The 13405-nt window shown below is 42.8% G+C and overlaps 1 protein-coding gene across 1 annotated transcript in view; it reads left to right on the top strand.

The window, feature by feature from the left end:
• Positions 1-13053, top strand: part of TCP1 (t-complex 1) — a 55166-nt gene extending 42113 nt beyond the window's left edge. Inside the window, exons 10-12 of the mRNA XM_073627998.1 lie at positions 669-861; positions 3129-3292; positions 12706-13053. Of these exons, the coding sequence (XP_073484099.1) occupies positions 669-861; positions 3129-3292; positions 12706-12919 (571 nt within the window). The 3' untranslated portion in view covers positions 12920-13053. The remainder of the gene's footprint in view (positions 1-668; positions 862-3128; positions 3293-12705) is intronic.
• Positions 13054-13405: the final 352 nt, after the last annotated feature.

Consider the following 13405-nt stretch of genomic DNA (forward strand, 5'->3'; position numbering starts at 1 on the left):
AATGGTTCCTGCTGCTGCCAAAAGTAAATTAGGCGTACAAGTCCCCGGAGAGGCAAGGCTCTCATGGACATTGCTGGATTGAGGGGACTCATGTAAGTGTGCCTTTACAACCACTTTAATGCATTCTATGCATTAAGGTAAAAAGTCTTCTGTCAATATACAGTGCTCAAAAACCTGCTGTGTAACAATCTGACAACCCACTGGCTCCCGCTGCTGTCAAATGATGTGACGAGGGAGGAGGGCTGAGCTGCATGGTCTGTCAATAGATGCAGATAGGGTGGCACCCCAGATGGGGACCCCAGAAGAAGATTGGGGCTGCTCTGTGCAAAACCAACAGGTAAGTATGAAATGCATGTTATAACCTCCTCCTCCTTCCTTTTTTTTTTTTTTTTTAAATTTTCTTTTTTGTTCTACCACTGTAAAGGTATAAACGATGAGGGACAGCGCGTGTATTCCAGAGTTTTGCTAAATGTTTTTTTTTATTTTGCCTTGACCTACACTTTCTAAATGGTCTTGCCTTAAAAAGTACAACACAAATGCTTAACAGAACAGCTGTAACCCATATAGGATTAACATCTGATACCTGAGATTTTGGAAGGATAATCCATTTTCTGCAGGGACTGGTGTCTGAAATAACCTACATGGGCTATTTTTTTATATTGTTACAGTACAAAGGCCAGAACATGTGCTTCACTTATTCTGCGTGGGGCAAACGATTTCATGTGTGATGAAATGGAGCGATCTGTCCATGATGCACTTTGTGTGGTGAAGAGAGTCCTAGAATCCAAGTCTGTGGTACCAGGCGGAGGAGCTGTAGAGGCTGCGCTTTCCATTTATCTTGAGAACTATGCTACTAGCATGGTAAGAATTCTGCCATTACGTGTTAGTAAAAAGTATTTTCTTTTTCATATACCTTATCCTAGACCTAATCTTTGCTAAGTGATATTCACTAGCTGGCAATCCTCCTCTCCAGTACACATCTCCATTGAGCAACAAGTGCAGAGTAGCCTCTGCTAGCCTTCTCTCCCTTCTGCAGGAACACCTTCACATGGGGGAGGCCAACATGCCTGAAAGCCCTTCTTTGTTAGGGAAACAAAGCAATGGCTTCAAAGGAGCAGGCATGGATGGGGATATATACTTTGGGAGTGTGAAATTATCAGGAGGCACTTTCACTTTGCTGTAAATGGACAGGTGACAGGGTCTCATTAAACGATAAGTTCACTTTTTTTTTTTTTTTGCAAAGCATTGCACCAGCGATCAGATCGCTGATGCCATGCAGGGCTTCTACAGACTGTCTGTGTGAGCTATTTGCCCATCCATCATATGGGCAGGGAGTTTCACACTGACGGGAAGAATCAACTACCACAACAGTGCCGTGGTAGTTGATTGAGAACTGTAAGCCGACAGTTGCAAAGGCTGTCGGTAGTTGTATTTCAAAAGTGAACTTGTCCTTTTAAAAATTTTCATTTGTGTCAAACTAAACTTCATTGCCAAATTTAACCACTTGACCATTGGAACACATCCAATAAAAATGTTTTTAAAAGATCTAATTTATTCATAAATTTAGGCCAATGTTTTCTACATGTTTTTGGTAAAATAAAATCCCAATAAGTGTGTATTGGTTTACGTGAACATTATAACGTCTACATACTATGGGATATATTTATGGAATATATATTATTTTTTATACTAGTAATGGCGGTGATCAGCGATTTATAGCGGGACTGCAGTATTGTGGCGGACAATCTGACATAAACTTTTTGACACTTTGTGGGAACCAGTGACACTAATGCAGCGATCAAAATCTGCACTGTCACTGTACTAATGACACTGGCTGGGAAGGGGTTAACATCAAAGGGTTAACTGTGTGCCTGACCCGTGTGGGTGGTGGTTTTTTTTTTTTTTTTTTTTTTTTTTTTTTTTTTTTTTTTTTTTACACCACTAGCCGACCAGCCGCTGTCCTTATACGGCAGCAGGTTGGCTCTCCTGGCAAAATCGCCATAGCTGTACGGCGGCCCTTTAAATAGCCTTAGCAGGCGTGCGTGCCCGCCGCCTGACGTAGGAGCCAGCGGCCGCGATGGCCACTCGCAATCCTCCTGAGAGCGACAAACTGTGAATGTAAACTGACAGATCCCCGTTCTGTCGAGGAGAGAGATCTGCAGTTCCTAGTGATTAGGAACAGCGATGTCTCTACTCCCTCAGTACACTGCCCCCACAGTTGGAAATGCCTCCCTAGGACACACTTAACCCCTTGATTGCTCCCTAGTGTTAACACCTTCTTTACCAGTGACATTTATACAGTAATCAGTGGCTATTTTTAGCTCTGATTGCTGTATAGATGTCAATGGTCCCAAAAAAAGCATCGCAGTCCCACTAAAAACCGTAGTTCGTTGCCATTTAGTAGTTAAAAAATAAATGCCATAAATATGTCCCCTACTTTGTAGACGCTTTAAAATTTGCGCAAACCAATCAATATACACTTGTGAATTTTTTATTTTTTACCAAAAATATGTAGAATGCATATTGGCCTAAACTGATTAATTTTTTATTATAAAATTTTGGATATGTATTATAGCAAAAATTTTAAATTTCTTTTTCAAAATTGTCAGGTTTTTTTGTTTTATAGCGCAAACAATAAAAACCGCAGAGGTGATCAGATACAACCAAAAAGCTCTATTTGTGGGGGAAAAAAGGACATCATTTTTGTTTGGGAACAATGTTGCACAACCGCGCAATTGTTGGTTAAAGTGACGCAGTGCTGTATCGTAAAAATGGCCTGGTCATTAAGGGGGCAAAATCCTCCTGGGGTGGAAGTGGTTAAACACTGGGAGGCCCTTTTACTAAGGGATGACATGGATCCTAGTCCCTGCTTTGCAGGGGCACAGGATCCATGCCTTCCCTCCTGTCAGAGTGGTAATCCGGCATGTTTGCTGGCTGACATTGAGTCCATCGTAGATAGATATATCTATAGATGAACGTGATCCTGCGCACCCTGTAGCTGTAAAACTGCTATAGGGCAGTCGGCAAGTGGTTAAATTAGATTTAAAAAAATGCTTCCCTTATGCCAGTTGTGGTGCATGGTTTTATATATAAATTTTTTTTTTTTTTTTTTTTTTTGTTTCTTCTAGGGCTCCAGGGAACAATTGGCAATTGCAGAGTTTGCAAGAGCGCTTCTGGTTATTCCAAAAACACTTGCAGTGAATGCTGCTCAAGATTCTACTGACCTGGTAGCAAAGCTTCGAGCTTTCCATAATGAGGCCCAGGTCAATCCAGAACGCAAGAACCTTAAGTGGTAAGGATATAAGCTGAGCTCTTTGCTTATAGAGCTCTCTGTTAAAGCTTGTTTTTATGCATGATGACCTCCGTGCCAGAGTGCCCAGACAACATGGTATAAAAATATTAGAATGTGTGCTCCATAACAAGGTGTGCCCTCACCTTGTAAAAGAACCCATTCAGTTTAAAATGAAAGGCAAAACATTTGTCTATCAGTGGTTCTCAACCTTTCTAGTGCCATGACCCCTTGATAAAATTTCCCAAGTTGTGGGGACCCCTAACAGTAAAATTATTTTCGTAGCGTGGGTTGTTGGCACCCAAGGCAAGACAAGTAATTTGCGCTTCTAACCCACGGACATTTTAGCGCTCCACGAGTCCTTTCCACTTGTACAGTATTAAAACCCCCTATGGTACATTTTAGGATGGATCACTCTATCTTGTTCTCCTTTTCTTTCCCTTTTATCTCTCTCTATCCTAATTTCTTGTTTTTTTTTTTTTTCTCCATCTTTCTCTCTAGCCGTCTTTCTTATTCTTTCTCTCCCTTTTTCTTTGTTCCTCCCCCTTTTCCTCTCCCTTCCATGTATTCTCTATTTTTATTCCTTCTCTGGGATAAGGAATGGGATAAGTGGCAGTGCTGGCGGGGAGTTGGGATGAGTGGCAGTGCTGGGGGGATTTCTGATCAGCCAACTTGGGTGCTCTTGATCAAGGTCATCTGCTGATCTGAAAACTGTAGTGGGGACTTTTAATGGCAACTATAATCACAGGTAGTGTTACTCACTGTGTCTCCGACTTCGTGGTGTCTCATAGCAGTGACACCTATGCCGAAATCAGGAGATGGGGTCTTCTCCAGCCCCTCCCACTTTACATTCCTCACCAGTCAGCTGACCTCTAGTCTCTGCCCCCCAGCCATGTCGTGAACCGAATGGACGACTGCGAAGAGGCTGAGTGGGCAGCCATGGGCTCCAGGGACAGCCCTGCTGGGCAGCTGCAAAAAGGTTGGGAGAGCGGTGCGGGATTCAGAAACAGCCCAGGATTCGGTTACCCCTGGCAAATCCTCATTCGACCCCCAGGTTGAGAACCACTGGTCTATATGTATGTATGTATGTATGTATGTATGTATGTCTGTATGTAGAGATGTATTTATATAAGTGATCACTCTGCTCTCAGCTGCAAAAGAGCTAAGGGAGGAGAAATGGCAGTACTCTGGTGGCGGCGGATGTGTCAGGACAAAGTCTGATCATTGGAGGAGAGTACAACGAGTTCCCAGCACAGCTAGAGAACTGATCGTGTGTTCTCCCGCCTAGTGTCGTCAGTTTTCAATAGGAAAGCAGAGGGTCTGGCAGGAACATCAAGGATTTCACACAAAGAACAGGATACTTTTTTCATACAAGTACATGTTACGGCAGGCACATAATCAGGAATGTGAAATGTTGGGTTTACATGTTCTTGGGTAGCTGTATGTACGTACAACCCCCGATGCAAAATCTACATGCAAATCTCATGAACCCATATTTTTTTAATACATCACGGGACACAGGGTGAGGCTATTATTCATTACTTACTGGGTTATTAGAGCGTAGGAGGGGCGTTTTAAACTCCTGGCTTGTAAAGAGTGAATTCCTAGTGTAATAACTATGCAGATAATACAAGAAACCAAGCCAAATGTGCAAATGAACTGAGTGATTCCAGCAACGACCTGGTGTGATGCTATTGGAATACAGATTTGTGTGCCGTCCAACCAAGCCAAATGTGCAAATATGCAAATGATCTAAGTGATTATAGCAACAAAACAAAAACCACTAACTGCTGTTATAATAAATCATGTATGACAACCGACATAAAACACCTATGAAATCTTCTAGTACAAAAATTGCTGGTGTAGTACAAAGTCCATATGTCATGAAAACGTAGTAAAAATCAAGTGACAGGTGCTCTTCAAAAATTTTATTCGGTGCTTCTTAAAAGGTGCCCCATAAGAAATACACTCACCGGAATCATTCACCCCACAGGGAGGTATTACGCCTTCACAGTATTTGCCACTGTGTAGCACACAGGAAAACGCTTTTGGTCCTATTTCAGCTGTTTGATTTCGTGTTTGCGGTGTAAGGCATAGGGTGAACCATATGTTAACCTGGGCAGAGGGACATATGCCGGTTCTATCGGCGGTCCATATCCTGGGAGTAGAGAACTGGAAGGCAGATTATCTCAGCCGATCTGCCAATGGGAATGGTCCCTGTACCCAAACATGTTTTGGGAAATTCCCCAGTATTGGGCATGGCCAGTGGTTGATCTATTGGCATCCCAGGTTCAACAACAAGCTACAGCAGTTTGTATCCTGAACAAGGGATCCCCTGGCAATCGTAGCAGATGCTCTAGTAGTTCCATGGAACCAGTTCTCCCTGGTTTATGCTAACACCCCGATCCCTCTCCTTCCACATTTTGTTGTGCAGAATTCAGAGGGGGGAGGGGGTTCCAGTCATCCTGGTGGCACCAGCCTGGTCCAGGAGGCCGTGGTTCTTGTGAGATTGGCAATAGACGGGCCATTGCCGCTTCCGTGCTGCCCCCCATCTACTGTCTCAAGGTCCTATATTCCACCACAATTTACAGTCTTTAAATTTGACAGCATGGCCGTTGAAGCCAGGATCGTGGTGTCTACCCTAGTGAATGCCAGAAAAATGGTCACTAGTAAGATCTATTATAGGATCTGGAAAGCCTATATTGCTTGGTGTGAAGCCAGAAAATGGCATCCTTGGAAATAAGTGATTGGGAGAATTATTTTCTGCAGTCGGCTGTAGAAATTAGATTGACTTTGAGTACAATCAGAGGTCAGATTTCGGCCCTGTCAGTATTCTTCCAACGGCGTTAAGCCTCCCATTTGCTGGTTCAAACCTTTTATGCAGGGGGCAAATCGTTTGCTTCCCCCCATTAGGTCATCTATGTGTCCTTGGGACTTAAATTTGGTGCTGTCTGTTTACAGAAGCAACCTTTTGAGCCCATCAAGGAAATTCCATTAGTCTTGATGTCACGCAAGCTAGCCTTCCTGATGGCTATCACCTCGGCTAGAAGGGTGTAGGAGTTGGCAGCCCTTTCGTGCAGGGAACCATACTTGATCCTTCACCACGACAGGGTCATGTTACGACCTATTGCATCCCTTTTGCCAAAAGTGGTGTCAGCCTTTTATTTGAATTGGGACATTATTTTGCCTTTTTTCTCTCTGCCTCGTTCGGCGGAAGAGAGACGACTGCATTCCTTAGATGTCGTCTGAGCAGTCAGTTTATTTGTCTAGATCTGCAGAGGTCTGAGGATCACACTTTTTTTTTTTTTTTTTTTTGTTTTTTTTTTTTGTTTTTTTTTTTTTTGTTTGTTTTACCAGAAGGACCCAAGAGGGGGGCAGGCAGCTTCTAAGACTTCCATTGCCCATTGGGTCCGTCAATTGGTCATTCAGGCCTACGTTCTGAAATGTAAAGCTCCTCCCTTCAGGGTGAGCGCTCATTCCACCAGGGGTGTAGGAACCTCCTTGGTTTTTTGCCATCAGGTATCTGTGGCTCAGATTTGTAAGGCTGCTACCTGGTCTTCAGTGCATACATTCACAAAATTTTATCAAGTGGATGTTCGAGCAGCCAAGGATTCAGCTTTCAGCCGCAGTGTACTGTGGGCTGCCGTATATAAGGTCTGATGGCTATTGTTTTGGCAGGGTGTTTCCCTCCCCTCAAGGCTATTGCTCTGGGACATCCCAGTAAGTAATGTATAATAGCCTCTCTGTGTCCTGTGATGTATGAAAAAGAAAATAGGATTTTTTCATCATACTTACCTCTAAAATCCTTTTGAGTACATCATTGGACTCATGTCCCTCCCTTTTTTGGGGATTCGTCTGTCCTATTTTGTTTCAGGATGCACCAAATATTTTCCATTAGTCAAAGGTCTGGACTGAAGTCAAACCAGTTAAGCACCCGGATTTTTCTATTATGATGCTATGCTGTTTTTATAGATGTAGTATGCAGTTTAGCATCGTTCTGCTAAAATATGCCAGGTCTTCTTAAAGACATTGTCTGGATTGGAGCATATGCTGCTCTAAAACCTGGCTATAGCTTTTAACATTGGTGCGCCTTTCCAGATGTGCATGCTGTCCATTCCATAGGCAGCCCATGGAGGCTTTTGAATAGAGTGCTGATAACAATCCAGAAGGTCCCTCTCCTCTTTAGCCCAGAGGACAGGGCATCCATGATTGTCAAAAAGGATGTCAAATTTCGATTCATCTAACAATATAATGGTTCTCTGCTTTGGCCCAGAGAAGACCAGCGTTTCTGGATCATATTCAGATATGGCTTATTTGCATAAAGCTTTACCCATCACAGAATCATGCCTGGTTTTAACCACTTGCCGACCGCCTAACGCCGATATACGTCGGCAGAATGGCACGGGCAGGCAGAATCACGTACCCGTACGTGATCTGCCTCCCGCGGGCGGGGGGTCTGATCGGACCCCGAACCCCCCCCCCCGGTGCCAGCGGCGGTCGGCATCTCACTGGGAGCGTTGGGAGGCGAGGGGGAGACCATCCGATCGTGGCCCCCCCCCCCTCGCGATCGCTCCCAGCCAATGGGAATCCTCCTCTGCCTTTGTGTAGTTTCACACAGGCAGAGGATGTGATGTCATCTCTCCTCGGCTTTGGCAGTTTCCGTTCCAGCGCCGAGGAGAGAAGACATGTAAGTGCACAACACACACACACACAGTAGAACATGCCAGGCATACTTTACACCCCCGAATCGCCCCCCGATCCCCCCCCCCCCGTCACAAACTGACACCAAGCAGTAATTTTTTTTTTTTTTTCTGATTACTGCAGGGTGTCAGTTTGTGGCAGTTACAGTGTTAGGGCAGTGAGTGTTACCCCCTTTTAGGTCTAGGGTACCCCCCTACCCCCCCCCCCCTAATAAAGTTTTAACCCCTTGATCACCCCGTCACCAGTGTCACTAAGCGATCATTTTTCTGATCGCTGTATTAGTGTCGCTGGTGACGCTAGTTAGGGAGGTAAATATTTAGGTTCGCTGTCAGCGTTTTATAGCGTCAGGGACCCCCATATACTATCTAATAAATGTTTTAACCCCTTGATTGCCCCCTAGTTAACCCTTTCACCACTGATCACCGTATAAGTGTTACGGGTGACGCTGGTTAGTTCGTTTATTTTTTATAGTGTCAGGGCACCCGCCGTTTATTACCGAATAAAGGTTTAGCCCCCTGATCGCCCGGCGGTGATATGCGTCGCCCCAGGCAGCGTCAGATTAGCGCCAGTACCGCTAACACCCACGCACGCAGCATACGCCTCCCTTAGTGGTATAGTATCTAAACGGATCAATATCTGATCCGATCAGATCTATACTAGCGTCTCCAGCAGTTTAGGGTTCCCAAAAACGCAGTGTTAGCGGGATCAACCCAGATACCCGCTAGCACCTGCGTTTTTCCCCTCCGCCCGGCCCAGCCCACCCAAGTGCAGTATCGATCGATCACTGTCACTTAGAAAACACTAAACGCATAACTGCAGCGTTCGCAGAGTCAGGCCTGATCCCTGCGATCGCTAACAGTTTTTTTTTTTTTTTTTTTTTTTGTAGCGTTTTGGTGAACTGGCAAGCACCAGCGGCCTAGTACACCCCGGTCGTAGTCAAACCAGCACTGCAGTAACACTTGGTGACGTGGCGAGTCCCATAAGTGCAGCTCAAGCTGGTGAGGTGGCAAGCACAAGTAGTGTCCCGCTGCCACCAAGAAGACAAACACAGGCCCGTCGTGCCCTTCCTGCTGCATTCGCCAATCCTAATTGGGAACCCACCGCTTCTGCAGCGCCCGTACTTCCCCCATTCACATCCCCAACCAAATGCAGTCGGCTGCATGAGAGGCATTTTTATGTCCTCCAGAGTACCACTACCCAACGAACCCCCCCAAAAAAGATGTTGTGTCTGCAGCAAGCGCGGATATAGGCGTGACACCCGCTATTATTGTCCCTCCTGTCCTGACAATCCTGGTTTTTGCATTGGTGAATGTTTTGAACGCTACCATTCACTAGTTGAGTATTGGCGTAGGGTACAGCATTGCACAGACTAGGCACACTTTCACAGGGTCTCCCAAGATGCCATCGCATTTTGAGACCCGAACCTGGAACCGGTTACAGTTATAAAAGTTAGTTACAAAAAAAAAAAGTGTAAAAAAAAAAAAAAAAAACACATACAAAAATATAGAATAAAAAAAAATAGTTGTCATTTTATTGTTCTCTCTCTCTCTATTCTCTCTATTGTTCTGCTCTTTTTTACTGTATTCTATTCTGCAATGTTTTATTGTTGTTATGTTTTATCATGTTTGCTTTTCAGGTATGCAATTTTTTATATTTACCGTTTACTGTGCTTTATTGTTAACCATTTTTTTTGTCTTCAGGTACGCCATTCACGACTTTGAGTGGTTATACCAGAATGATGCCTGCAGGTTTAGGTATCATCTTGGTATCATTCTTTTCAGCCAGCGGTCGGCTTTCATGTAAAAGCAATCCTAGCGGCTAATTAGCCTCTAGACTGCTTTTACAAGCAGTGGGAGGGAATGCCCCCCCCCCCCCCCCCCCCCCCCCCCCCCCCCAACGTCTTCCATGTTTTTCTCTGGCTCTCCTGTCTCAACAGGGAACCTGAAAATGCAGCCGGTGATTCAGCCAGCTGACCATAGAGCTGATCAGAGACCAGAGTGGCTCCAAACATCTCTATGGCCTAAGAAACCGGAAGCTACGAGCATTTTATGACTTAGATTTCGCCGGATGTAAACAGCGCCATTGGGAAAGCATTTTATCACACCGATCTTGTTGTGGTCAGATGCTTTGAGGGCAGAGGAGAAATCTAGGGTCTAATAGACCCCAATTTTTTCAAAAAAGAGTACCTGTCACTACCTATTGCTATGATAGGGGATATTTACATTCCCTGAGATAACAATAAAAATGATTTAAAAAAAAAAAAAATGGAAAGGAACAGTTTAAAAATAAGATAAAAAAAAAAAAAAATAATTAAAAAAAAAAAAAAAAAGCACCCCTGTCCCCCCTGCTCTCGCGCTAAGGCGAACGCAAGCGTCGGTCTGGCGTCAAATGTAAACAGCAATTGCACCATGCATGTGAGGTATCACCGCGAAGGTCAGATCGAGGGCAGTAATTTTAGCAGTAGACCTCCTCTGTAAATCTAAAGTGGTAACCTGTAAAGGCTTTTAAAGGCTTTTAAAAATTTATTTAGTTTGTCGCCACTGCACGTTGTGCGCAATTTAAAGCATGTCATGTTTGGTATCCATGTACTCGGCCTAAGATCATCTTTTTTTATTTCATCAAACATTTGGGCAATATAGTGTGTTTTAGTGCATTAAAATTTAAAAAAAGTGTGTTTTTTTCCCCAAAAAATGTTTGAAAAATCGCTGCGCAAATACTGTGTGGGAAAAAAAAAAAATGAAACACCCACCATTTTAATCTGTAGGGCATTTGCTTTAAAAAAATATATAATGTTTGGGGGTTCAAAGTAATTTTCTTGCAAAAAAAAATAATTTTTTTATGTAATCAAAAAGTGTCAGAAAGGGCTTTGTCTTCAAGTGGTTAGAAGAGTGGGTGATGTGTGACATAAGCTTCTAAATGTTGTGCATAAAATGCCAGGACAGTTCAAAACCCCCCCAAATGACCCTATTTTGGAAAGTAGACACCCCAAGCTATTTGCTGAGAAGCATGTCGAGTCCATGGAATATTTTATATTGTGACACAAGTTGCGGGAAAGACTTTTTTTTTTTTTTTTTTTTTTTTTTTGCGCAAAGTTGTCACTAAATGATATATTGCTCAAACATGCCATGGGGATATGTGAAATTACACCCCAAAATACATTCTGTTGCTTCTCCTGAGTACGGGGATACCACATGTGTGAGACTTTTTGGGAGCCTAGCCGCGTACGGGACCCCGAAAACCAAGCACCGCCTTCAGGCTTTCTAAGGCCGTAAAATTTTGATTTCACTCTTCACTGCCTATCACAGTTTCGGAGGCCATGGAATGCCCAGGTGGCAAAAAAACCCCCCAAATGACCCCATTTTGGAAAGTAGACACCCCAAGCTATTTGATGAGAGGTATAGTGAGTATTTTGCAGACCTCACTTTTTGTCACAAAGTTTTGAAAAAAGAAAAAAAAAAAAGTTTTTTCTTGTCTGTCTTCATTTTCAAAAACAAATGAGAGCTGCAAAATACTCACCATGCCTCTCAGCAAATAGCTTGGGGTGTCTACTTTCCAAAATGGGGTCATTTGGGGGGTTTTTGTGCCACCTGGGCATTCCATGGCCTCCGAAACTGCGATAGGCAGTGAAGAGTGAAATCAAAAATTTACACCCTTAGAAATCCTGAAGGCGGTGATTGGTTTTCGGGGCCCCGTACGCGGCTAGGCTCCCAAAAAGTCCCACACATGTGGTATCCCCGTACTCAGGAGAAGTAGCTAAATGTATTTTGGGGTGCAATTCCACATATGCCCATGGCCTGTGTGAGCAATATATCATTTAGTGACAACTTTTTGTAATTTTTTTTTTTGTCATTATTCAATCACTTGGGACAAAAAAAATGAATATTCAATGGGCTCAACATGCCTCTCAGCAATTTTCTTGGGGTGTCTTCTTTCCAAAATGGGGTCATTTGTGGGGGTTTTGTACTGCCCTGCCATTTTAGCACCTCAAGAAACGACATAGGCAGTCATAAATTAAAGGCTGTGTAAATTCCAGAAAATGTACCCTAGTTTGTAGGCGCTATAACTTTTGCGCAAACCAATAAATATACACTTATTGACATTTTTTTTACCAAAGACATGTGGCCGAATACATTTTGGCCTAAATGTATGACTAAAATTGAGTTTATTGGATTTTTTTTTTTTAGAACAAAAAGTAGAAAATATCATTTTTTTTTTCAAAATTTTCGGTCTTTTTCCGTGTATAGCGCAAAAAATAAAAACGGCAGAGGTGATCAAATACCATCAAAAGAAAGCTCTATTTGTGGGAAGAAAAGGACGCAAATTTCGCGTTTGGGTACAGCATTGCATGACCGCGCAATTAGCAGTTAAAGCGACGCAGTGCCAAATTGTAAAAAGTGCTCTGGTCAGGAAGGGGGTAAATCCTTCCGGGGCTGAAGTGGTTAAGATGAGGTAGTTCCAGCTCCTCTCGCAGAACAGGAACTATAAGCAATGCAGTGGCCAGCAACTGAGTGCAGAGATGTTATCTAAACATTTAACTGGTATTTTCTAGACTACATATTTTTGTAATATGTATACATGGTGTTCAGCACACAAGGCAAGACTTTCAAACCTTCTACTACAGCTTTAAAGTACTATTTATAAATCCATAATCTGCAAGTATCTTGTATTTTATTTATTCATGCCACTCATGTTCATATAAACATCTTTTTCCTTAGGATTGGTCTTGACTTGCTTAATGGAAAGCCCCGAGATAACAAACAAGCTGGTGTATTTGAACCCACTGTAGTCAAGACAAAGAGTCTCAAGTTTGCAACAGAGGCTGCAATCACAATCCTGCGCATTGATGACCTGATTAAGTTACACCCAGAGAGTAAAGAAGAAAAGGGGAAGTACCATGAAGCTGTGCAATCTGGTTCAATTGAAGGTTGATCGGTCTTAAACACTTATCTTTGTTTTTGTATTACTGTAATTTATAAAATAGTAACTGTTGTTCATCTTGCACTTGTTGGTTTCGCTGAAACCGGTCTCCTATACACCTAAATAAAAAGCAAACTTACAGTTTACTTCTCTTGTGCCTTTATTTTACTGGTATATTAATGGTTACTGTTCTGTACAAGAGTTTAGAAGAGAATAGTTAGCATTAGTAGCATTCTAGCTTGAAACAAACTTTTTTTTTTTTTTTTTTTTACTTTCTGCTGTAAAACATCCAACTAAAAAAAATCCCAATAAGTATCCATAGTGAAAGTTATAGTGTGTGTGTGTGTGTGTGTGTGTATATATATATATATTTTAAAACACACAAGACATACACTGTCACCGTATTAATTACAATGTTTGGGAAGAGGTTAAAATCTAGGGTCACCAAGGGGTTAAATATGTGCTTAACAATGTGTAATGTTGTTTTTTTTAAATTCT

The sequence above is a fragment of the Aquarana catesbeiana genome, linkage group LG04 (genome assembly GCF_042186555.1).
Source record: "Aquarana catesbeiana isolate 2022-GZ linkage group LG04, ASM4218655v1, whole genome shotgun sequence".
In the NCBI taxonomy this organism is placed as follows: Eukaryota; Metazoa; Chordata; class Amphibia; order Anura; family Ranidae; genus Aquarana; species Aquarana catesbeiana.